This window comes from Macaca nemestrina, chromosome 4 (genome assembly GCF_043159975.1).
Source record: "Macaca nemestrina isolate mMacNem1 chromosome 4, mMacNem.hap1, whole genome shotgun sequence".
Taxonomy (NCBI): Eukaryota; Metazoa; Chordata; class Mammalia; order Primates; family Cercopithecidae; genus Macaca; species Macaca nemestrina.
In genome coordinates, this window is record NC_092128.1 from 24,038,163 (window position 1) to 24,063,386 (window position 25,224).

At 40.2% G+C, this 25,224-nt stretch overlaps 2 protein-coding genes across 12 annotated transcripts in view; one reads left to right on the plus strand and one right to left on the minus strand.

The window, feature by feature from the left end:
• Nucleotides 1-25,224, plus strand: part of LOC105471445 (uncharacterized) — a 99,988-nt gene that overhangs the window by 12,411 nt on the left and 62,353 nt on the right. The gene's annotated exons all lie outside the window — the stretch shown is intronic.
• The window catches only part of LOC105471446 (caldesmon 1), a 236,598-nt gene continuing 211,960 nt past the window's right edge, over nucleotides 587-25,224 (minus strand). For 6 of the 11 annotated variants that reach the window (XR_011621946.1, XR_011621948.1, XR_011621951.1 and 3 more), the window contains 9 exons: nucleotides 23,626-23,887; nucleotides 20,894-21,034; nucleotides 12,814-12,857; nucleotides 12,636-12,717; nucleotides 9,371-9,508; nucleotides 8,853-8,948; nucleotides 6,533-6,647; nucleotides 4,087-4,167; nucleotides 587-1,129 (listed from right to left, as the gene is read on the minus strand). Coding sequence is in view for 4 of the 11 variants with exons in the window: in XM_071094469.1 (XP_070950570.1) it covers nucleotides 1,124-1,129; nucleotides 4,087-4,167; nucleotides 8,853-8,948; nucleotides 9,371-9,508; nucleotides 12,636-12,717; nucleotides 12,814-12,857; nucleotides 20,894-21,034; nucleotides 23,626-23,887 (850 nt within the window). In the remaining 7 variants the exon portion in view is untranslated. The remainder of the gene's footprint in view (nucleotides 1,130-4,086; nucleotides 4,168-6,532; nucleotides 6,648-8,852; nucleotides 8,949-9,370; nucleotides 9,509-12,635; nucleotides 12,718-12,813; nucleotides 12,858-20,893; nucleotides 21,035-23,625; nucleotides 23,888-25,224) is intronic. The other 5 variants (XM_071094469.1, XM_071094471.1, XM_071094472.1 and 2 more) reach the window with 3 other exon arrangements.

Consider the following 25,224-nt stretch of genomic DNA (forward strand, 5'->3'; position numbering starts at 1 on the left):
GTCTTTCAATTTTAGAAAAGGAAGAGACCTTATGACCTATTGTGAACTTCATTGTTTCTAATAAGTAGGCTTTGAGCTTGGTCGAGATGATAACATTAATAAAATTCACACTGGACTTCAAGAATGCATTTAATTATAAACTAAATACTATGTCTTTTAGAAAATTTCAACTCCTTGTGACACTTCTAATCTCTCTTCTTTTCAATACTTTCTTCTTATAGGTCATCAGGCATTGAAAACATATTGATACCTATCTGCCATGTTTCTATTGGCAAATATGAAATATTAATATAATATTGTGATTCTTTAATTTTTCAAAAGCTGTGATATTGGCTAGTTACAATGACATACTACTAAATATAATAGTCTAGCACACAAAAAAGCATTCTACCATTAGTGTGTTTGTATATGTGTATGCACATACATACATACATGAGTTATCTAAAATGTGGTTCAGGCTACTATCACTACCAAAGAAATCCACAAAACAACCAACCTAAAAAATCAGTACCACTGTCAGCTAACATAATAATGTAATTTAGATATGAATCATCAGCATGAAAAAAAGTAATACCTTAACAGTACATTTCCTTTTTTTTTTTTTTTTTTTAAGACAACCATTACTGCAGTATTTCAAATCTGAAATGGGTTACTTTCAAAAAGTGTTACAATTGCCTACTAAGATAATTTCTTCCATGCTTTATTATAAAGTGCAGAAACAACATGACTTCTGTATTTAAAAAAACAAAAACTACGGTTCATTTTTCTAGATACTGCACACATTCCGCAGGCAATTTTAAACTTGGATCTTCTGTTGACTTCAGATGTGGTTGGTATCACTGTTCAGACACAGAGTTACGATGATCAGTAGAAAAGTCTCTATTTCACAGCATGGGTTTCTTTAGAAACAGGCTCCTGTGCAAAGGCAGTACTTTTACCATGAACATCTCTAGACTGTGATTATTAAATATAGTGATAATATACATGGGTTTATTGGGATATTGAAAAATAAAAGAAAATGAACCCAATTTAGTAAATCAACATAAATACAAAACAGAGCAAATTTGCCCTCTACAACTGAGCTCGTCCCGCGTCTTGAGCTTGGGTTCTTTCTTGAACTGTCTCAAACCTGCCAAGAGAAGAGAAGTTGAAATTGACAGCTTGCAGTGTGAAACTGACAGCCTGCAGTGTTTCAGGCAGACAGTTTTTAGAGTCAGAAGAAAAAGGAATAAAAGTATGGCAGGAATAAATATTTATGAAAGGGAGGATTATTACTGGCATTCCATTCAAATATGATCTTTTATTTTACTTTTTTAATTTTTTTGAGACAGAATCTTGCTCTGTCACCCAGGCTGGAGTGCAGTGGTGTGATCTCAGCTCACTGCAACCTCTGCCTCCCAGGTTCAAGCAATTCTCCCATCTCAGCCTCCTGAGTAGCTGGGGATTACAGGCGTGCACCACCATGCCTGGCTAAGTTTTGTATTTTTGGTAAAGACGAGGTTTCCCATATGTTGGCCAGGCTAATCTTGAACTCCTGACCTCTAGTGATCTGCCTGCCTCAACCTCCCAAAGTGCTGGGATTACAGTTGTGAGCCACTGCGCCCAGCTGGATCTTCTTTTATTTTATCCTTCCTTCTGATTTTTTTCACTTCCCTCTTCCTGTCTTTCTCCTTTATGTTCTCTTTTCCTATCTTAACCTTTCGCCTTGCTCATAGCATTTAGAGTCAGGTAAGTTGCTTTGTTTTTTTCATTTTTAAACTCTACCATAAGAGCCAAAAATCTAGTGTGTATTCTAGAACAGGCACAAGCGACTGAATAGCTCAGTGAGGGCCACATCAATGTATGATGGTGAAGGAGGATGTTTATCTTTAGTTTTCTCCCATTTTTAATCTAGCAATCTCTATTTTCTCCCTCCTATTCTTATACCCCTACCCCACGAGACTTATCTCACCTGTAGTCCTATTCTTATACCATTCTCTCCCCCTCAGCTAGTTGCTAAAATTTTTTGCCAAGCTATTAAGAAATCTTAAAGTGTTGTGAATTCAAATTTTCAAGGGTGTTCATTGTATTCATTTCTAAGGAATGACTGAGTAACAAGAAATGAGTTTGACATTTTGGAGCAAAAGAGCTACCTAATCTGCTACCTCATAAACTCAGTTCTGCGTCTGGTGGTTATATTATTACTAGTGTAGAAAGAGGTTAGTGGCATGTGAAAACTCACACTGTCACCCTCCTACCTTGTACTGCCTACATAACTAGTGCTACATAACTCCAGGGAGTACCATTCATGTTTGTATGTGAGTGGTGGTCTCTGAGTCTGACCATTTCACATCATCTTTGTTCTACTTTCCAGAGCTCTGGCTAGGAGGAATGTTATCCAGAGATACTTCATTATACTGGTGACGATGGTCTATAGCGAGCTGACATCCCCTTTTCAGGGACTCATTCTGGGACTCATAAACACTGGGACTGCCATTCTGAGAGGTCAGATACCTCTCAGAGGTCTGAGAAGAGAACCTTCTGCTGTCAACGTTCCTCCCACGGTGGTGTATGGAGAATGTCTTCCTGGGAACCTTTCCATGGGTTTGTGCTACTTACACCGCATGGCTGACAAACCTGCAATGCGCTAATAGAATAGGCTAGAGTGGTCATAAAGGCTTAGGTCAACAAGTTCATTCTTTGTTTAAAAAATAACAAAAAAAAAAGTTCTTTTCTCCCCTGCCACCAAGAGAAAATTATAGAAGGAATTGACAACTATACATTTTCTCCTCAATAGCATCCTAAAAGAAAGTACCATGTATAATGGTTAAAATGCAGGCTTAGATCAGACTGCTGGAGTATCAATGCAGGCTATGCTACTTATTCACTGTGTGACTTTGAGAAAGTTACTTCATCTTTCAGTGCCTCATTTTTCTCAGCTGCAAAATGAGAATGATACACTACTTACCTCACGTGGTGACTGGAGGATCAAATGAAATAATGGAGGGTAAGAAGGCAGAAGATTGTCTAGCATACAGTGGGGTGCTCACTTAGCGCTAGTAGTTTGCAATGTGATAATTACCAGGAGGTACTTTTCATATGTGTAGCAATGACTTAGAAAGGCTAGTGAATTTCAATGGAATAAAAGCGCAATGCGTAGCCAATAGTGAAGGTGGGGTAACATGTTTAGGTAGCTGCACCAGAACTAAGAACATGTAGAAAGTAGGAAAGGGAAGGTAATTCTCTCACTGCAGTGAATTGTAGTGATTCTCTTGCTGCCTTTGATGCGCTCTTTAGTCCTGAGTTTGCTTAAGAAGTGCTTCTGTTTAAATCAGCCCATAAGCAGCCTGTTCTAACCTTGCTTATTGTCCGTCTCCAGTTTCTTCCTTTTTAATTTTCTTTTTATTGAAGAAGACTAGGTCTATTACTTGAAATGGGGAAAGGCTACAGTTGGGAGTTGAATGAGCTCATTGTACCACAAAGGGTCCCATTTGCAGTCTGAGCATCATTTAGATGTTCTTCAGAGCCTCCTTTCTGAAGAATGACCATATCCTTTGACCAGAAGACTAAAAGTAAGAGGAGCCCAGTCATTCTTAGCCATTCATTTTCATAGGGTATTAAATGGTTGCCTTACTCTTGAATATTATTTTAATTTTTTTGCCATAGCAACCCTGAGTCTTAGGCTGCTGGCAGTGGCAATATAATCTAAAATGGTTCCAGAAAGCAGTTTTGGAAACACTCAGGGAGACAGATGTTTTCCCCAAGTGATCTTTAAATGACTGTGGCACCAAGCTGGGATGTTGTAAGGAAACGTAGACCATAGTATCCCATACAGGCTTCTGCTGCCAACGTTCCTACCACCGTGATGTATTGAGAATGTCTTACTGAGAACCATTCCATGGATTTGGGCTGTTGATGTTGTATGACTGACAAACTTGCAATGCACTTTTCCTTTCACTGTGTTATGTACTGGTCTTTTAGACACTGATGAGTGTGCAGGGAAAGATCGGTAGGTCAGCGATATTTCTCATCTGACTCCAGGACATTATACTACAGCATACATCAGGAAAACAAACCTCCGAAATATTAGTCCTCCCAATGGATTACCTTAGTGGGGGAAGTGACCTTATCCACAGATTGCTTTTCCCAGAGGTTCCGCTTGCTGGATACATCTCCTGGTCTCAAGTCCTGATAAAGAGAAAGCAGAAAAACATCGATAGGTGGCCATTTATATTTTCCAGCCAGCTCTAAATAAATGGCCACATCTATTGTTTATTTGAATCAATTTGTTGCTTAATACACTTTACCCCAGTGATCTGAAATGGAATTGAAAGGACCATCAGCTGTTGTTTGATTTTTTTTTTTTTTTTTTGAGACAGAGTCTCACTCTGTCGCCCAGGCTGGAGTGCAGTGGCGTGATCTTGGCTCACTGCAACCTCCGTCTACTGGGTTTCAAGTGATTCTCCTGCCTCAGCCTCTTGAGTAGCTGGTATTACAGGTGTGTGCCACCATGCCTGGCTAATTTTTTTGTATTTTTACTAGAGATGGGGTTAGCTGTTGTTTGATTTTATATAGACCGTGACATGTCTTATGATATGAGAATGGGCTGGAACTATAGCCTCTGGGTCGTTGCCCTTTACCAAGGACTTACTGTTTATTGATCAGTAAAAGTGAAACAGGAGCATGTTTAAAATAATGTAGCCTCATTTTAAATTTCTGCACTCTTACAAGTGAACAGATCATAGGTTATTTAAAAATAACTAATTTGGGGTTTGATAAACATTTCCTGACTCACAGATGAACTCAATTAGTACTCACCTCTTTTCCCCCAGCCCTTACTACTTTAGTGCACACCAGCCTGACTGCCAACTGCCCACATGGCACTTCTCTGCCTAGGGACTTTCTCTGGGTACAGATGCCTGTTTTGCCTGCCCAGGAGGCAGGCTGGAAAGTTCAGAGAGTTATTATAACATCTCCAGGAGCAGTCCTCAATGGCTGGCTGGGGAATGTTGGTGCAATATTATTTCTCAGGCTCACTCGCCTCAGCTTGGGTAACTCTGAAGTATGTGTTATCTGGTGGCTTCCAGGATTTCCTCTGTGGGATTAAGGTTTAACAGCCCATGTGGGGACTTGCTTAATAACACCTTCTTTGCGGGCTGCCTTCTCCCAACCTCACACCCTGTAGTGTTTTCTTCACCTCCATGTAAACAACTTGCTCTGGAATCACTATCTTGGGATCCGCTGCCGGGTAGCCCAAACAAAGTCACTTTTCTTTCTTCTTTTTGTTTTTTGAGACAGAGTCTTGCTCTGTCACTGAGGCTGGAGTGCAGTGGCATGATCTCGGCTCACTGCAACCTCTGACTCCTGGGTTCAAGCAATTCTCCTGCCTCAGCCTCCCGAGTAGCTGGGATTACAGGCACAAGCCACCATGCTCAGCTAATGTTTGTATTTTTAGTAGAGACAGGGTTTCACCATGTTAGCCAGGATGGTCTCGATCTCGTGACCTCATGATCTGCCCGCCTCAGCCTCTGAAAGTGCTAGGATTGTAGGCGTGAGCCACTGTGCCTGGCCACAAAGTCCCTTTTCTAGCAGCACCTCCCTCACCCTATATCATTTTGTGTCTCCTGAGGGGCAACTGGGTAATTCAGAAGTGGATCAGTAGAACCCCGCAAATATAAACATTCATCACAAATTGAACCCATGCGAGAAGATGACAGTTGATGACATGTGTAAGAACATGTGGAAATCTTGGGATGGAAACACTAAAATATGATCGATAACAGTTATATAGCTTAGAGTCTTTATTTACTACCTCATAATTAATTTCATTTGGATAAGGAACCAAATTTCTGTTTCAATTTACTTTTCTCCCAGCATTTGCTTATGTTAGTACTTGGCAAAAGGTAGTGTGTAGAAAATAAATGTGTTTTACTGAAATAGTAATGCTTATTTTGGCAAACCCTTTTCTCAGGAGGAAGGCAAAGCTAACAGCAATTGCATTTACCCATGGACACTGATCTAAATGGACATATTTCTGATAGATAGTATTGAGATTGTAATACCGAAAATGCATAGTTAAATGATACCATGTGAAGCATTTCAGATTTGCCTAAACCTTACTGAGTTTCTGGATTTCCTCTGTGGCATGAATTCCTGATATTCTATTAGAGAGTTACACCTATTTAACTTGGAGCCATTAAGCAACAAATCAGATTATTTTTGTAGAATTCCACTACATTTGCCAGCGTAGGTGGAAGTTGCCAAACTGTCTGGAAGACTGTTTTAAAATTTTGGAAACTATAATTAGGAACATGCTGAGGGAAGCTCTGGAAAGCAGCTATTATCGCTTTGTTTATTTGACTCACATGAGACAAATATTTTTCCTTCTCATGCATGTTCTCCTACCTAAGAAAATGGATTGCACTTCCCATAAATCCTGCCGATGAATCTTTCAAGATCACTTAAAGAGTTTAAAGAGTCCTTTTAAGAAAATATTAACATCCGAGTTATAAGTTGGCATTTTAAATCAAAGGGGAAATATAAATGGAATTACCTGACCAGACTACATTTTAGAGAAAGACCCACTCCGGAAGAAGAGGGAGAAATGAAGGCAGGAGAAGCAGGTTTCCAATCAACCAGAGACCAAAAAGTGAGGAACAGAAGATCAGCTGAGAAAGACATTGTTGGGTTTTTTTTTTTTTTAAACAAAAAGAAAGACAAATTAGCTTTTTAATTGCTGTGTAACATGTAGTTTAGACACAAAGAATAGACAAACCAGCTAAAACAGACATACTCAGAATTGAATTGCAGTTACAAAGTTACACTGAAATCTTATAAATTCTACCCATAAATAGCAAGGGACATCCCAGTAGCAATCTGGTGTATTTACAACATTGATTTCATAGAACTTTCTTCCATCTGGTTTTCATTCGGGAAGCCATGCCAGTCTCCAAAATCTAATGGGAAGAAGGATGTCACTAAAATCTATACTAACTGCCATGTTCTTCTTTCCTTTTCTTCTCCACCCTCTAGGGGGTGATCTAGCAAGTCACATACTAATAAGTAGGTAAAGCAGGCAATAATTTTGTAATTTCTCTGCAATACTTTTTTTTTTTTTAGGAGGCTGTCAGTAACCCCAGAACATGGTGTATGTTTTGTTTTGTTTTGTTGTGGAAACCTGGATACAGTTATACCTATCATAATAATAACTGAATTTTATATTTTTAACCTCATTAGGATGTCATACAGATGATGGTAAACTTTTAAGTTTACAAGTTCAAGTGCCGATAAAAGAATAGGGGGAAGTTCTGGATCAATGTTTTGAGTATAATCTGCTACAAAAATGAAAGATTGCAAATATCATAAATGTGCAAAAATTAGCATCTCCTCCAAATATTCCATACTTATCAAAGAGGGAAACATAGATCTTTCTCTCCTTACTTACTATCTTGAGAGTTCCTCAGTAGGTCCATTGACTGCCTTGGTTTTTATATGTATATTTGGGGGAGAGGGTCCTTAAATTTCATTAGGTTTTAAAGGGGTTCATAATTCAAAAAGGGTTAATAATCACTGGTATGGAACCACAAAACTTATATACACTGCCATGGCTTCATTTTGTTTTTGAAAATAATTTCTACTCCTTATGTTACCAGAGATGCTTGGAAAACTTGAGGCACTAAAGAGCACATAACTTTTGGGTCTAGGCTCTTGCCTCAACTGTATCCTTTTATAAACCCCCATTCTTGTACCTGTTGAGAAGGGGAGGAAAAGTTGCTTTTTTCAGTGTGTGAAGATTTTCTAATTGTAAATTGGGTTGACATTAGTTTATACCTCCTGTGAGCCTTTATGCAAAGAATCTCGGGGTGTATATTAATTAAATGGTTCAAAGAGTTGTGTCCAAGAAGGATTTGCAAACATTTCCATTTCTTCCTTTTTAAATTGGAAAGTGACAAAAGTCAGTGACTTTGGATATTATATATGGAGCCAACAAATGCAATTAAATGGCATGGAGCCAATGGATGCAATTAAATGCACAGAGGCCTAGGATTGGAAAGTTTTTCTTCTTCCTCTAGAATGTAGGATTATGACAGTGGACTCTCAGCTCCCTTGAGCACCAACAAAGCTATAAAACCAACTTAACAGCGAAAGCTCAGCAATATACAGTGGGGAGCTTGATACTTTTTCTTATTATAATGACAAATGCCAGGCAATTGTCATATACATTCAACGAAAAAGGTGAAAAGAAATGTATCTTTAGTAAGATAGCTGCACTTAATAAATTAAGAAAATTTTAAATTCTCAAAAACATCATTCATAACCAGTTTTTCTAGTTTCCAGTTTTATGACTTTCCTGAGGAGGTGTTGACAACACAATTAGACCAATTATTTCAACAACTACCCAATAACTGCATTTTTGTGCCAAGTTATAAAAACTAGGGAAATTGAAACATATGGGTTCCCAATAGGCAACATACATATTCTTTTGGGAATAAGTTTAGGGGTGCTCTTGACAAACAACTATCCAAAATGATTTGACCTTTCATTTTCAAACTTCTATCTAGAATCTATAGAATAGAAGCTAAACAAATAGACGAGTAAAGGGTCTAAATTCGAACTGCCTCAATATTCTAGCTGATTCCTTCTCTCAGTTAGGGTGTAGAGGTGATTATTTGGTTCCATTTTACCCTCTGAGTAACTGCGATGCAGCTTCTTAGAAGAGCTGTAAATCTGAACACTTTCCTGTTTGTTATTCATCCGGGAAAGCAAAGAACAGGAGCACTGCCATTCCTAGGTAAACAGAACAACTGCTTGTTTTCTTCCGCTGATAGAAGCTGGGAGATCAAAGAAACTCAGAAAAACCTGAAGGTACTTACAGAAGGTTTGGGAGCAGGTGACTTGTTTCCATCTGGGGTTTTAGTTAGCCATTCATTGATGCGGCTAGAAACCCCTACCTTCAAGCCAGCAGTTTCCTACAAAGGGACAATCATCCAAAATATTAGAGAATGAAGTAAACTTTACCTGGGAAGGAATTTTCAAAGCAAATTCAAAATATCAGTAAGTATAATTTCACATAACCATAAACCTTAACACTTGATATTTACAGAATATGTCATCTGGTTTTCTTTCCCTTGTAACTCGCCCCACTCCAACTTCAAGGGTGGACGTTTCAGCTCAGGCACTTTATTTGGAGTACGATGGCCGAGGCTTAGTACATCATGCAACCTCAGGAACACACTCTCTCTGAGCTTGCTTTTGTGGTCATTGCAAAACAAAATACAAATTGCACCTTCTTCGCTGCTTTTATTATTTACTAGTGTGATTCCCAAATCACAATCAACATGCAAAAAACATGTGCCCCTCTACACTTAAAAGACAAAAATCAGACGCTTACCTTATTTGGTGTGCCTGCTGCAGTGGGGGATGAAAACACATTCCCTTTCTCCCACATACTCTTGATATTGCGCACACCTTCAGCAGGAACAGGAAGATCCGAGGCTGCCGGCTTTGTAGGTTTTGAGCTTTTTGTTCCCTGAAATTTGTGAGTTATTTTTAGGATTGGTGCTGGGAAGTTTGTTCTCATAAAATTACAGGGAGTTTGTCTTCCTCAACATTATCATCTTAAAAATTCATTGTGTAAACACCTTCACCAAAAATGAGAGTGATAATTTGTGTTGTAAAACTTTATCCTGATGATATATGTCCCTCAAAATAAACCATCACAGCTAGATCAGAGGATCTTTCAAAAATGAAATATGCTTTTTTTGGACACCATTTATTGTGAAATTGATATTCTACTTTGTTTCTTCAACAGATACTTTTTTTTTTTTTTGAGACAGGGTCTTGGCTCTGTCACCCAGGCTGGAGTGCAGTGGCACAATCAAGGCTCACTACAGTCACAACCTCCAGGGCTCAAGTGATCCTCCCACTTCAGCTTCCCGAGTAGCTGGAACCATAGGCCTCTATTTTGTAGAGAAAAAAATGAAAAAATTAGCCAGGCATAGTCCCTATGTTGCCCACGCTGGTTTCGAATTCCTGGGCTCAAGGGATCCTCCTGCCTTGGCCTCCCAAAGTACTGTGACTACAGGCATGAGTCACCACACCTGGCCTCAACAATACTTCTTAAATGCCTACTGTATGAAGGGCACTTTGCTAGGCTCTGGGGATACAATGGTGCTCAAAACAAGACAGTTGGGAGGCTGAGGCAGGAGAATCACTTGAACCTGGAATGCAGAGGTTGCAGTGAGCCGAGATCGCACCATTGCACTCCAGCTTGGGCAACAAGAGCGAAACTCCGTGTCAAAATAAATAAATAAATCAATAAAATACAAAAACCAACCAACAAACAAACAGAAAACAAGAAGACAGCTGCAGTGGGCTTATATTTTAATAGAAAGGAAAGATAGTAACTACTTATACAAGTATTTATTTCACATTGTGCCAAGTGCTATGAAAAATAATGATGTGCCATAAAGCATGGCACACAATCAGGGGGCAGTACTTAGTTTGGGGGTGCAAAGAAGGTTACTCTGAGGAAGTGACATTTTAAACCAGATCTGACAGAAGACTTGAAAGTGGCGAAGTAAACAGGAGCAGCAAACTCCATTCCATGCAGAGGTAACAGCATGTGCAAAACTCCTGAGGCAGGAAAGTGCTGAAAGAGATACCCCTGCATGGGAAATATATTAGAAGGAGGAAAGAATGAATGTAAGTAAGAAAGAAGTGTATTCAAGACACTCTGCCAGCAGTAATGAAGGCCATACCCCAAATGGCTCGAGTTTCTCCTCCAGTCCTGCCCTGTGGCCTGTGCCTATGTTCAAGAAGGCACAGCCAGGATGAGTGGTACCATTATGAGGGGCCATGGCATAAAGAATGATCTCACTGGACTATGCAAAGTTTAAAGCTCCAGTCTTGTTTTCATTACACCTATTAGTGCTATGACCAACTCAATCACAGAAAATAAAGATCTGCAATCTGTTTTATATTTTAGTGGACATTTAGTCTTGTAAATCACATCTTTAGTGTTAGGACTTGACTATTCCTTTGATAAATCATCGGATACCTCTCTTTCTTATTCCCTCATATCATCTGTAAACTATTATATGTGTATCTCCACTCTACAATATAAAGAAGAAAAAATAAAATCAAACTGATCCAATTACTTCATAGCAGGTGCTCTGATGTGCAAGAGGCTAAAACCATTGACTAAAGTCTACACAAAGGAGAAAAAAGCAGGATCACATCTTGATCAATGACACCTTCCTTCTTGGCGCTTTGGTATTGGGAAATACACATTTCCAAATAGAATAAAACCCCCAGGTCAGTTGGGTGGGGGAAAAAAGGTGGAGTAGATAGACACATAAAACTGTGTCCTTCAAATATAAAACAATCAGTTTGAAATTGATGATGATTAAACTTGGGTTGGCTATCATCTTTATATTACATTATACTATTTTTATTTGATAATAAAAGGTTTTTATAAACAGAGGATTAAGTAAGATTGTGAGAGACCTATTCAAACCCCATATGGGAACATATTTTATAAGGAATTAGGGATATTGAAAATATACATGTGAATGTATAAAAAATATAGTTAAATACTGGCCGGGCACGGTGGCTCATGCCTGTAACCCCATCATTTTGGGAGGCTGAGGAGGGCATATCACCTGAGGTCAGGAGTTTGAGACCAGCCTGGCCAATATGGCAAAACTCTGTCTCTACTAAAAATACAAACAAACAAAAATTAGCTGGGCATGGTCATGGGCACCTATAATGACAGCTACTCAGGAGCCTGAGGCAGGAGAATCGCTTGAATCCGGGAGGTGGAGGTTGCAGTGAGCCAAGATGGCGCCATTGTACTCCAGCCTGGGCAAAAAGAGTAAAACTCCGCCTCAAAAAACAAAAACAAAAACAAAAAAGAACATATATATATATATATATATATATAAAATACCAATAAACCCATTTGTTTAAAAAAACCGGTTTTCATTAAACAATATTCAGGCTGAAAGTAGAAAGTAATTTATTTAAAACTCTTCTAAAATTTATCTTTATTACCATATTTCTTAGAACTTAGAATTTCAAAGTGTAATAAATCATTCGGCTTTGGGACGTTTTCATTAAACAATATTCAGGCTGAAAGTAGAAAGTAATTTATTTAAAACTCCTCTAAAATTTATCTTTATTACTGTATTTCTTAGAACTTAGAATTTCAAAGTGTAATAAATCTAACACTATCGAGGGCCGGGTGTGATGGCTCACATTCGGCTTTGGGACGCCAAGGCGGGCGGATCACTTGAGGTCAGGAGTTCGAGACCAGCCTGGCCAACAGGGTAAAACTCTGTCTCTACTAAAAATACAAAAATTAGCCAAGTGTGGTGGTGGGCCCCTGTAATCCCAGCTACTTGGGAGGTTGAGGCAGAAGAATTGCTTGACCCTGGGAGGCGGAGGTTGCCATGAGCCAAGTTTGCCACTGCACTCCAGCCTGGGCATCAGAGTGAGATTCCATCTCAAAAAAAAAAAAAAAAAAAAAAAAAAAAAAATTCTAACACTCCTAGGGCTATTGGACTTGATTATTGTCCTAAGTGTTTTTATGATCTTCTGTGTAGTCAGAATCTATTTCTGTTCAGCGCGATCATAACGCTGAGGACAATTCTCACCTCAATTGCACTGGTATACTGCTCCAGTCTGCTGTCAATCTTGGAGACTACTGCTGCTTGATGGGTCGATTTGACACCACTGCTAAAAAAGTAAACACATACATATAAAAATATGAGAGAGAATCTTCCCATACATATGCTAGCTGATTAGTTCAACTGAACCATCAACCATATTTACCTTTTCTGCACAGACTTATTCAAAAATTCTGCTCGCTCTTCTATCTAGGAATTGCAAAAGAAAATAAACCCAATTAATATTTCAAGCTTATAAGCAGTGTTTCTCAGCCCAGGCCAATATCATCCCTGAACCTGTTAAATAAACACCAAAGAGCATATAAGGGTATTTGAGTTACTGTGCATAGATCTGCTAGAAAGCAAAACTACATATAAGGTATTTGGTAGTGAGATTTGGGGGAATGAAGGTAGGATTGATACAGGATAGAGAAAATGTGTAAAAAAAAAATCAAGTTTTCAAGGCAAAATAAAGACCAGACAGAAATGGAATAAAAAATGCCTCTAAAACCATATAAATCAGTGGCAAAATAATTGAATTTTAAGACTAACATAATTGGTTGGGCACTGAGGCTCACACCTATAATCCTAGCACTTTGAGAGATCAAGGCAGGCAAATAACACTTGAGGTCAGGAGTTCAAGACCAGCCTGGTCAACAAGGGGAAACCCTATCTCTACTAAAAAATACAAAAATTAACTGGATGTGGTGGCATGTGCCTGTAGCCCCAGCTACTTGAGAGACTGAGATGGGAGAATTGCTTGAACCTGGGAGGGAGAGATTGCAGTTAGCCAAGACTGTGCCACTGCACTCCAGCCTGGGTGACAGAATGAGCATCTGTCTCAAAACAAACAAAACAACAACAAACTTAAATAATTTTTTCAAAAATACACACTGTTACCCTTTAGGATGTATTTATTAGAGACATACCATGCTATTTGAGTTAACAAAATTTTCCCACAATGTTTTAACTATGTATTTGGTATGTAACAGGATTGAATAACTAGAAAATGTGAACTAGTCCCTTATTGCTTAACCTGATTTCCTACCTTGACAAGGGTCAATGATCAAGCCTATTGTTGAACTTCATTAGCCGTGGAACGTAAAAGATGGGATGCAGGTAGAATGAGGATGGGGCACAGCTCATCTGTAATGGCTGAGGCTTCCCACAAAGCCCCTCTTAACCCAAGTGTGAAATTAGGAAACAAGCCCAGAGAAACAGGGGTGGACATAGAAAAAATCAGCAGTTCAGTAGTCTTTGATGAATTCTTTTTTTTTTTTTTTTTTTTTTAAAGCTAGGAACTTTTTGCTACAACCGAAGCTGCTAAATCAAACATTATATTTTACTGAAACTGTATCACTTAAATTTAGATGGTGGCCATAAGCAAATATTTGTTGAATCCATGCCACAGCCAACTCCAGACTAGAAATATCCTCTGCCACCCATGACTTATCAATACCATGAGCAAATACCTTCTTTGCTTATGACTGCATGTGCCAAAGCACAGGCACGCTGAAAAGTTTCATTTTGTTCCCTGTTCAGGACAGTCAAGAAATCTACTAGATTATAATTGCCCTAGGCTAGTATGTTTGAGTGGCCCCTTGTCTCAGTGAGTCTCGGTTAATATGAGAAATTACCATAGACTGGATGATTTAAAACAACAAGCATTTCTCACAGTTCCGAAGACTGGGAAGTCTAAGATTAGGTTGCCAGCATGGTTGGGGTCTGCTGAGAGCTCTCTTCATGGTTTGCAGATGGCCACCTTCCTGCTGTGTCCTCATATAGCACAGAATAGAAAGGGAGCAAGTAAGGTTCTGTGTCTCTTCTTAAAAGGGCACTAATCCCATTAAGGGGGCCTCCACCCTCATGACCTAATTGTTTTCCAAAAGTCCCACCTCCTAATACCATCTTATTGAAGGTTAGGATTTCAACATATGAATTTTGAGGGGATACACACAATTCTCCAAGATGTGAGGGGTTCTTTCTGACCCAGACTGGTCTGGGATTCATGAGCAATTAATAAGTATCACAGAGTTTTTCTTTGGAAAACATGCTTCCTCTCTAATATCAGTTGAATAGCACTTTTATAGATATTAGTAAGAGCATTTCATTCTTTCTGATGATTTCCTACAAAGACAAAAGCAAACTCTTACTTAAAAACCTTTATGCAAAAAAGTACTATAAGTAGTGCTGAGTTTATGGGATATATAAAAAATCTATAAAGTAATCTTATTTTTCTGATTTTAATTATAAACTTAGAATTATATTTCTGTAGAAAAAATTCCAAGGTGAGTAAGGTGAAATAGTTTAGAACCATGCAATGCACTGGCACTTTTAATAAATATTACCCATCCGTCCATCCGTCTGTCCGTCCATCCATCCATCCATCCATCCATCCATCCATCCATCCATCCACCCACCCACCCACCCACCTATCCTATTTTTATCCCTGACAGCCTGTCAGCCAATTAGCCAATATATTATATATTGAGTACCTTCTATATAAAATTGAATACTAATAAATAGAATAGTGCTATTGATCAAATTGTGTCCCCCTAAAAAGCATGTGTTGAGGCCCTAACCCCCGATGTGATTGTACTTGGAAATGGGGCCTCTAAGGAAGTAATTAAGGTTAAATGAGATCACAGCAGTGGAACTCTGATCCTACAGGATTATTATCACTACAAGAAGAGACACTAGAGAGTGCACCCGCTCTCCTTCCACCATGTGAAGACACAGTCAGAAGGCAGCCATCTGCAAGCTATGAAGAGGGCTCTCATCAGAAACTGAATCTGCTCGCACCTTGATCTTGGACTTCCAGCCTCCAGGACTGTGAGAGATACATTTCTATTGTTTAATACATCCAGTCTATGGTATTTTGTTATGGCAACCTGAGTAAACTAAGATAGACAAGGTCTTATTCTTTTTCTTTTTTGAGACAGAGTCTCACTCTGTTGCCAGGCTGGAGTGCAGTGGTAGAATCTCGGCTCATTGCAACCTCTGCCTCCTGGGTTCAAGTGATTCTTCTGCCTCAGCCTCGAGTAGCTGGGACTACAGATGCGTGCTACCACGCCCAGCTAATTTTTGGTCACCATGTTGGCCAGGATGGTCTCGATCTCTTCACCTCGTGATCTGCCCACCTCGGCCTCCCAAAGTGCTGGGATTACAGGCGTGAACCACTGTGCCCGGCTGACAAGGTCTTATTCTTTAAGGAACACAGAATTTAGTAGGGAAGACTAATACAGTATATAAAATAAAATATTTAAAAATTAACAGCAGGTACAATATTAAAGAAAAAAATGCTGTGTGTATAAGAGAAGTAACTATCTGGGGGAGTTGGAGAAGGCTTTTCAGTAGTGTTGATATTTGAGCTGAGATTAGTAGTTTCTGGTTTACACAGTTTCAGAAATGAGTTTATGAAAGTGAGGAAGGAAGTGCATGGCTTAGCCAGGAAAGGGCATGTCTGGCAAAGCAAGCACATGTACAAAGATTTGGAGAGCCATAAGGCACGCAGCGTGGTGAGACTGAAGGATAAAGAAAAATTCAGTGTGGTGGGAGGACAGAGGCACCGCAGAAGGGGATAGCGGAGGTGAGAATTGTTCTTTGTCCCACCTGCAGCATCTTTATGACTCAGGGATCATCTTTCTAACCTTAGCCCTGGCATTTATTCAAATCACGGAGGTTCTCAGATTCCTACTCCTCCTTTTGCTTCTATCATAGCTAACATAGCTTGACTTCATCATCGCATTCCACACATTTTGTCAGGATGCACTGTTGGTTTACTGATGCGCTCCTGTTAGAAAATATCCTAACTTAATGGCTCTATGTAATTTAACAATTTGTACTGAATTTGTATATTAAATGTTCTGTTTAAGGAGTTTAATGAGGGAAATTGGTTCTTCTGAAGACCAAGAGGTGGCAGTATTGTCTCGATAAAACTCGAATAAAAGCACACTATTTGTTTTAAAAAATTGGTGCTCTCATTACTCCACACCCTACCCCCAACCAATGAAGGCAATAGAAATAAAAAAATCTTTGAATTGAATTTACTTAAAATCTATTCATTACATATGAAAATCACTCACTGCTAACATAATTTAATGATGAAAAACCAGGTACAGACTTTCCCAAACAAGGAATAGAAATCATGAGATATTTTTTAAAAAAATACTAGTTGACAGTATTTTGATGTCAAATAGCAAATATTTTTCCTCCTGTTGGTATTCTACAATGCTAACTTGTAACCACTTATAAAAGCTGCAGGGCCAAGGGCATTAATAGCTATCCCAATTAAGTTGTAGAATATGAAATTGAGCTTGAAAATCAGAGTCACAGCAGGTTCTTCAAGGCACATATATGGAGGGAAGCATAGACTGTCTGCCCCTGAATATGTGTCTCTCTTATGTAGAAATTTAAAATATTCTGGACCTTTTTTATACATCTACTTTAATCAACTGCAGACAAATGCCTCTCCACCAGAGGGAGTAGATAAATGGCTTCCTGGGGGCACTAGATGAAATAGGAAGTCAGCATTTGGTTGAGGGAAAGACCAGAGAAATAAGTAAGTTGAGAAATTTGGTAGAGAGGAAATAATTAAAGAGGTGGGAAGGGTGGGTTATAGTTTCTCCTGAAAAAAAAAAAACCACAGTAGAATTTAGAAGTCTAAATGACTACTATTTTCTTCATGTTACCAAGACTGTTCAAGGAAGGCTTGAGCGGGATTTTAAAGAAGGTAGAAAGAGAGAGCATGGTTTTCTTTTTCTTTCTTCTTTTTTGTTTTTGGAGATGGAGTTTTGCGTTTGTTGCCCACGCTGGAGTACAATGGCCTGATCTCGGCTCACCACAACCTCTGCCTCCCAGGTTCAAGCAGGTCTTCTGCCTCAGTCTCTCAAGTAGCTGGGATTACAGGCATGCGCCACTGTGCCCAGCTAATTTTGTATTTTTAGTAGAGACGGGGTTTCTTCATGTTGGTCAGGCTGGTCTCAAACTCCTGACCTCAGGTGATCCACCTGCCTTGACCTTCCGAAGTGCTGGGATTACAGGCGTAAGCCACCTTGCCCAGTTGAGAGCATGGTTTTCTTTGACTACTGTTGAGTCAGGAACAGAAGACCTAGACTGGGAATGGGCTGAACTCTGAGAGCTGTACAGAGATAGCCTGAGCCCAGGGAGGTTTTGTTTTCTAGAGCAGGGGGTCTGCAAGCCATGGCCCATGTGCAGCCTGTGTTTTCCACACACAGCCACCAACTTGAATTTTTTTTTTTTTTTTTGAGATGGAGTCTCGCTCTGTCGCCCAGACTGGAGTGCAGTGGTGCAATCTCAGTCACTGCAACCTCCGCCTCCCAGATTCAAGTGATTCTCCTGTCTCAGCCTCCTGAGTAGCTGGAATTATAGGCACCTGCCACTTCGCCTAGCTAATTTTGTATTTTTAGTAGAGATGGGGTTTCTCCATGTTGACCAGGCTGGTTTCAAACTCCTGACCTCAGGTGATACACCTGCCTCGGACTCCCAACATGCTGGGATTACAGGTGTGAGCCACCGCACCTGGCCTTGAGAATGGTTTTCACATTGTTAAATGGTTAAAAAAAAATCAAAAGAAGAAGAGTATTTCATGACATTAGAAAATCACAATAAAATTACATAAAATTCAAATTTCACTGTTTATAAATAAAGCTTGCCTACTCCACAAGGCCTTTCTCTACTCATTTTGCTCTGCTCTGAGATCAGCATTTGGTCACCTTAGTACTTCTTGAATTGTTTCTTTGAGGCAGTCATTAGTGCCATCAGGGCAGCCACCTTGCTTTGTTCTTTCCCTCATAGGACATAGCATGCATTAAGTATTTCATAAATAATCAGATATTAAATGTATAATTCCTCTGTGGCTGAGTTTCAATTTTCCCTGAAGCAGATCTTGAGACAAGGGTTTGAGTACAAATAATTTGGGAGGTATCAGAAATATGACTGGGACCCAGACCATCATAAAGATTAAGTAAGCTGGGCACGGTGGCTCACACCTGTAATCCAAGCACTTTGGGAGGCCAAGGTGGGCAGATCATGAGGTCAGGAGTTCGAGACCAGCCTGGCCAATATGGTGAAATCCCCATCTCTACTAAAAATACAAAAATTAGCCGGATGTGGTGGCGTGCGCCTGTACTCCCAGCTACTTGAGAGGCTGAGACAGAAGAATTGCTTGAACCTGGGAGGTGAAAGTTGCAGTAAGCCAAGATCATGCCACTGCACTCCAGCCTGGGCTACAGGGCGAGACTCCATCTCAAAAAAAAAAAAAAAAAGACTAAGTGAAGTTATTTGGGGATTTAAAAATTCTTATTTTCATGTGGAACAAGTAATAACTGTAAAATGTAAGCAGCTTTTGGTCATTTTGGTGTGCCACTTGATATAACCTTATACATATGTACATAATTAACCATCCAGACCTCGCTATGATTCCTTTTTTGTTTTTTTAGAGACAGGGTCTCATTCTTTTGCATAGACTGGAGTGCAGTGGCACTATCTCAGCTCACTGTAACCTCTGCCTCCCAAGTTCAAGTGGTTCTCCTGCCTCAGCCTCCCAAATAGCTGGGATTACAGGTGTGCACCACCATGCCTAGCTAATTTTTGTGTTTTTAGTAGAGATGGGGTTTCACCAGGTTGGCCAGGATGGTCTAGAACTCCTGATCTCAGGTGATCCACCTGCCTCAGCCTCCCAAAGTGCTAGGATCACAGGTGTGAGCCACTGTGCCTGGCCAGACCTGGGCATAATTCTATCATGGCTTTGCCCATTGTTGATGCTTTATAACCTAGCTAGGTTGATGGAAAATGAAATGTTAAAGGTTCCAATCTCTGAAGATTCATTCATTTATTCATCATTTAACAAATTTTTATTAAGTATCTTCAATAGATGTAAAGCACTGTGCTAGATGCTCAGTGATGTTAATCCTCAAAGAAATCACCACTGGCAATAATGGTGGACTGATATTAAATCAAGGATGCTACTTTCTTGAGTCCACTGTGTTTTCCCTACATCTCAACTATTCTATCATCTACCTGACTCAGCTGATTCCTGCTCCTTCTCTGTTGTCCTGGCAGCACTCTGTTTTACATCAAATAGGAGCTGTGTTCCCTGAAGGCTGTCATAGGACCAAAGCCATCCTGGAAAAGACCCTCTCCAAGTCACATTTCACCTCCTCCCATAATAATTGCTTTAAAATTTGCACCTGTATCGTTTCCAGCTGGCTTTTAATCATGACAAAGAAGAAATGAACAGCTAGCATGAAAAGCAGCTTAAACTTTTAAAATATACTTTCCCATTTTATAAATTTTAAATGTTTCTATTCTCAGTTGCTCAAAGGAATGAGGTACATGGAGAATGTGGATCAGTAAAATTCAGAGATAATCACCGAATGTCATTTTAATGTATGCCAAAGCATGTAATAAAAGATTAAAAATTTCACTACTGTCTCTCCTTTCCATATGTTGTAAACAAAGAGAAGCTGTGAAACAGCTGAAAGGAGGTGCTATGGTCCAACATTTATATGTTGAAACTGAATCCTTGATGTGTTGGTACCAAGAGGCAAGACCTTTGGTTGGTAACTGGGTAATGAGGGTGGGGCCCCTGTGAATGGGACTAGTGCCCTTATAAAAGAGGCCTAAGGGAGCCTGTTTTCTCCCCTTCTCCTTCCACCATGTGAAGACACAGGGAGAAGGTGCTGTCTTTGAGGAATAGGCCCTCACTAGACACCACATCTGCTGGCACCTTGATCTTTGACTTCCCAGCCTCCAGAACTGTGAGTGATAAATTTTGAGACAGAGTCTTGCTCTGTTGCCCAGGCTGGAGTGTAGTGGTATGATCTCGGCTCACTGCAACCTCCACCTCCTGGGTTCAAGTGATTCTCCTGCCTAAGCCTTCCAAGTAGCTGGGATCATTATAGGTGCGTGCCACCACGTCCGGCTAATTTTTGAATTTTTTGGTGGAGGTGGGGTTTCACCATGTTGGCCAGGCTGGTCTCGAACTCCTGACCTCAGGTGATCTGCCCACATTGGCCCCCCAAAGTGCTAGGATTACAGGCATGAGCCACCGCACCTGGCCCCAATCTAAAGTATTTTGTTATAGCAGCCTGAACAGATTAACATGGAAGGATAGCAAAAAGATAAATGAAGCAAAGGCCCTGAATAATCAATAACTAAACAAGGGGCTAAAATCCAGTTTCTATCATATTCTAATAGAGGTTTTCTGGGGGAAAAAAAAATACCTTGAGAGATGAACCTTTAGGAGTGAAACACTTGAATGGTTTCTTGTCGTCTGACAAGCCATCTTCTGGCATCTTCTGGCGTTTCTCAGCAGCTTCTGCTCTTCGCCTTTCAATTTCTTCCTTTAGCCTCCTCTTCTCTTCCTAAGAGAGAAAGAACAAATAACGAGGCATCAGTACCAGCTTCACAGCCAAAGGGAAGAGTGCTGTAGGAGAGAGAGCACAGTCAGGAGAAGCAGCAGACTCAGGCCGCAGGCTGGACACTCCCCTTCTAGGTGGTCACCAGAGGTTTAGCCTGAGAGCTGGAGTCGAGCTGCCTGTATTTGCATTCTGGTGGTGCTACTTTCCAACGGCCTGACCTTGGCCATGTTATTTATCTGCTCTGTGGCTCATTTCTTCATCTGTAAAACAGGGATAACAATAGTACTCATTTTATAGGGCTTTTGTGAGGACTCAGTGAGAAAGCACATGTAAAATGCTTAGACCAAGCTTGTCCAACCCACAGCCCAGGGGCCACATGGTGCCCAGGATGGCTTTGAATGTGGCCCAACGAATTCGTAAACTTTCTTAAAACATTATGAGACATCTTTGTTTTTTGTTTTGTTTTGTTTTTTCAGCTCATCAGCAATCATTAGTATTAGTGTATTTTATGTGTCGCCCAAGGCAATTCTTCTTCTTCCAATGTGACCCAGGGAAGCCAAAAGAGCGGACACCCCTGGCTTAGACTAACACTCATTATGGTGATTTCCCATAGGGCGACACATAATCACCACTGTCCTGTGGGTCATTAACAATGACCTCACACTTCTGTATATGTAAAAGGAATATGAATATTCCTTCTACCTACATCCTAGGAGAGTTGTGTTGTGAAGACAAATAAATAACTTATGTGAAAAGCTATCTAAATCTGCGGTACTATATTTGCCAGATAGTATAAGAGGTGATTTTATGGTTGCTCCCCACTTCAGGTGAATATATAATTTTAGATGGTTTGACAAACCTGAAATACTGTAGACACTGCACCATAGTGGTGCAAACGTAAATGTTTACAGACTGTCTCATTAACCCCTCTGTGTCTTCATTCCTAGTCTAGAATACTCTGTCTTCTCTATCAGACAAACAATTCAGGGCTCTGATCAAGTTGCACAGCTTGATTTTCTGAGAGATTTATGTAGTCTTTGGTAGTTCTTAAACTGTGAGATCATTATCACTGCATGTTCTCAAGCAGCAACTAGATGTTCTTCTGTTAAAGGATGCCGTAGAAGGATCCTGTGTTTCGTAGTTTAGCCCAAATAATCTCCTAGGTCCAATCCAGTTCTAAGACTTCACGATTTCCCTTCAGCCTTTCCTGATACTCTCCTCCTCTGAATAATAATCATAATAACAATGATGGCAATAATGATATCTACCGATTTTTGAGTGCCTAGAATGTGCTAGGCACTGGGAGCACAATGACCTATTAAATTATTGGAAGAATCCTGCAAAGTAGGAAGGAAAAGACACAGAGTAGTCCAAATTTCCCAAGGCCCTAGCTTGTTAGTGGCAGAGTTAGAAGACTGGGTGTGTTCCGAGATTGCACCACTGCACTCCAGCCTGGGTGACAGAGCCAGACTCCATCTAAAAAAAAAAAAAAGAAGAAGAAGAAAAAAAGAAACCTGGGTGTGTGTAACTCCAAAACTCTATCATCCTGATTACTTCCCAACCAAAGGTAATTGGCTCATTGAAAGTTGGAGTTACAAGAGACCTCAAAATAATGTATCCAAATTTTCCGTACAGTTCCAGAAAATTTTGCATAGGATCCATGTCAAAATGCCATTGAAAGTTTTTTTTTTTTCCTTTCATATTTTGAATGATGGAAGATCGCTATTTCAAAAGCTCTAGGCTCTGAGTTGGAAAAGCAGGGTCTCCATACTGATTCTACCATTTATTAGTCAACAATCTTCAAATAAGTCACTCAAACTATTTGATTCCTGGTTTCTTTGCCCATAAAATGAGAACAACATACCTCAGGATGAAAGGAAAGAATGCACTTTGTAACCTGTAGTACTGTAAGTTGTAGTTGGTTACACATTATTTCATATGCTGAGCCAAAATGTTCCTCCTTGTAACTTTATCTGCTGTTTTTAGCTCTGTCTTAAAAGATGAAACAAATTCATCTGTTTATAATGATGGGGTTCCTCCTGCATGTCAGGCACGGGTATGGGGTCCTGGGTACACAGTAATGAACAATGCAGATACTGTCCCTGCCTATTTACATGCTAATGTACTTACTTGCTCATTAAAATAAATAAATAAATAAATAAATAAAAATCTTCTCTATAAAAACTCTCCAACTATTAGAAAAGAAGTATCTCATAACTTCATTCTGGTAACTAATTTGCAGACCTTTCATCCTTCTCAGCTTTCTAACTTTTCCCTTTTGAGAGGCAGTAAAGGGTAATGGGTTAACACAAGGGAGACCTCGGGAAAATTACAAAACCAAGAAACAAACAAACAACAAACTTCTCTGTGCCTCAGTTTTCTCATCTGTAAAATGGGGATAAGTACCCACGTCAGCGAGTTCTTAGAAGCAGTGGACAAATTAATATGTCTACAAGTTTTAGAACCGTAACTAGCACATGTTAAGTTTATTATTCTTAAAAAATATTTTTGAGAGCCCATGCTCAAAAGAGCAGCCGCATGGCACCAGGGAATTTTCTCGTGCAACGTTCTCAGGGGGCTAGCGCCCACCTTACCTCCTCTCTGAGTTTTCGATCCGCTTCCTCCTGCTTCCTCCTCTGCTCTTCCTCCTCCAGGACCTTCCTTCTCTCTTCCCTCTTTTTCTTGAGTTCCTCTAGCTCCAAAGCCGCCTCCTGCTGCTTCTGTTTGAGCTTCTCAAACTCTTCGCTCTCGGTCTCCCCGCGACGACGACGAAGCTCCTCCAGCCTTTTGCCGGCTTCCACCTGGGGGGCGCCTTCAGCCTCCTTGGTGTCCACGCTGGCCCTCCCTCCAGGGCGGCTGTGGTTTGGGGACAATGGAAAGGGGTTTACATGCTTTTGCCTGTAGTCTCCCTGGAGGAACGGGAGGTCGGTCTGCGGCTTTTGCATCCCAGACCAAATCCCCACTGCCCAAGGGGTAGGCTGGGGAAGGGATCTGCCTGGAATCACAGAGTCTGAATGGGAGCCTCTGCTCTGCCACTTGCGCTTCGTTTCCTCAGCTGTAAAATGGGACAAATATGCACCGCAAAATGGGATTGTAAAGTTGTGCAGCTGCTATGGAAACAGTATGGAGGTTCCTCAAAAAATCAACAAGAGAACTACCACGTGATCCAGCAATCCCACTTCTGATACACATCTAGAAGAATGGAAAGCAGGGTCTTGAAGAGATATTTGTATACCCGTGTTCACAGCAGCACTATTTACAAGGACCAAGAGACTGACGCAACCCAAGTGTCCATCATGGCAGGAGTGGATAAATAAAAGGTGGGCCAGCCGTTCCATGGAATATTATTCAGACTTAAAAAGGAAGGAGATCGAGGCCGGGCGCGGTGGCTCAAGCCTGTAATCCCAGCACTTTGGGAGGCCGAGACGGGCGGATCACGAGGTCGGGAGATCGAGACCATCCTGTCTAACACGGTGAAACCCCGTCGCTACTAAAAATACAAAAAACTAGCCGGGCGTAGTAGTGGGCGCCTGTAGTCCCAGCTACTCGGGAGGCTGAGGCAGGAGAATGGCGAGAACCCGGGAGGCGGAGCTTGCAGTGAGCCGAGATCGCGCCACCGCACTCCAGCCTGGGTGACTGAGCAAGACTCCGTCTCAAAAAAATAAAATAAAATAAAATAAATAAATAAATAAATAAATAAATAAATAAATAAAAAGGAAGGAGATCTTGTTACCTGTTATGACGTGGATAAATCTTGAAGATATTATGCTAAGTGAAATAAGCCAGTCACAGAAATCATACAAATACTGTGTGAGTCCATGTATATGAGGGATCTAAAGTAGTCAAATTCATAGAGACAGAAATAGAACTGTAGTTACCAGAGGCAGAGCGTGGGTGGTGGTAGGAAATAGAGTTGTTGTTTAATGGGTGTCGTCTTTCAGTCTTGCAAGATGAAAAGAGTTTTGGAGATCTGTATGCCTGACACTACTTAACTGTACATTTAAAAATGCTTAAGATGGTAAATTTTAGGTTATGTTTGTTTTTACCACAGTTTAAAAAAAAGATACATGCTACAACATGGAAAAATGGGGCAAATACTATTTATTCTATTTACCTCTGCGAGTTGCATGGGATTATGTATTATATCAATATGATAGATATCATACTGATATACTATGATTTATATATCATCT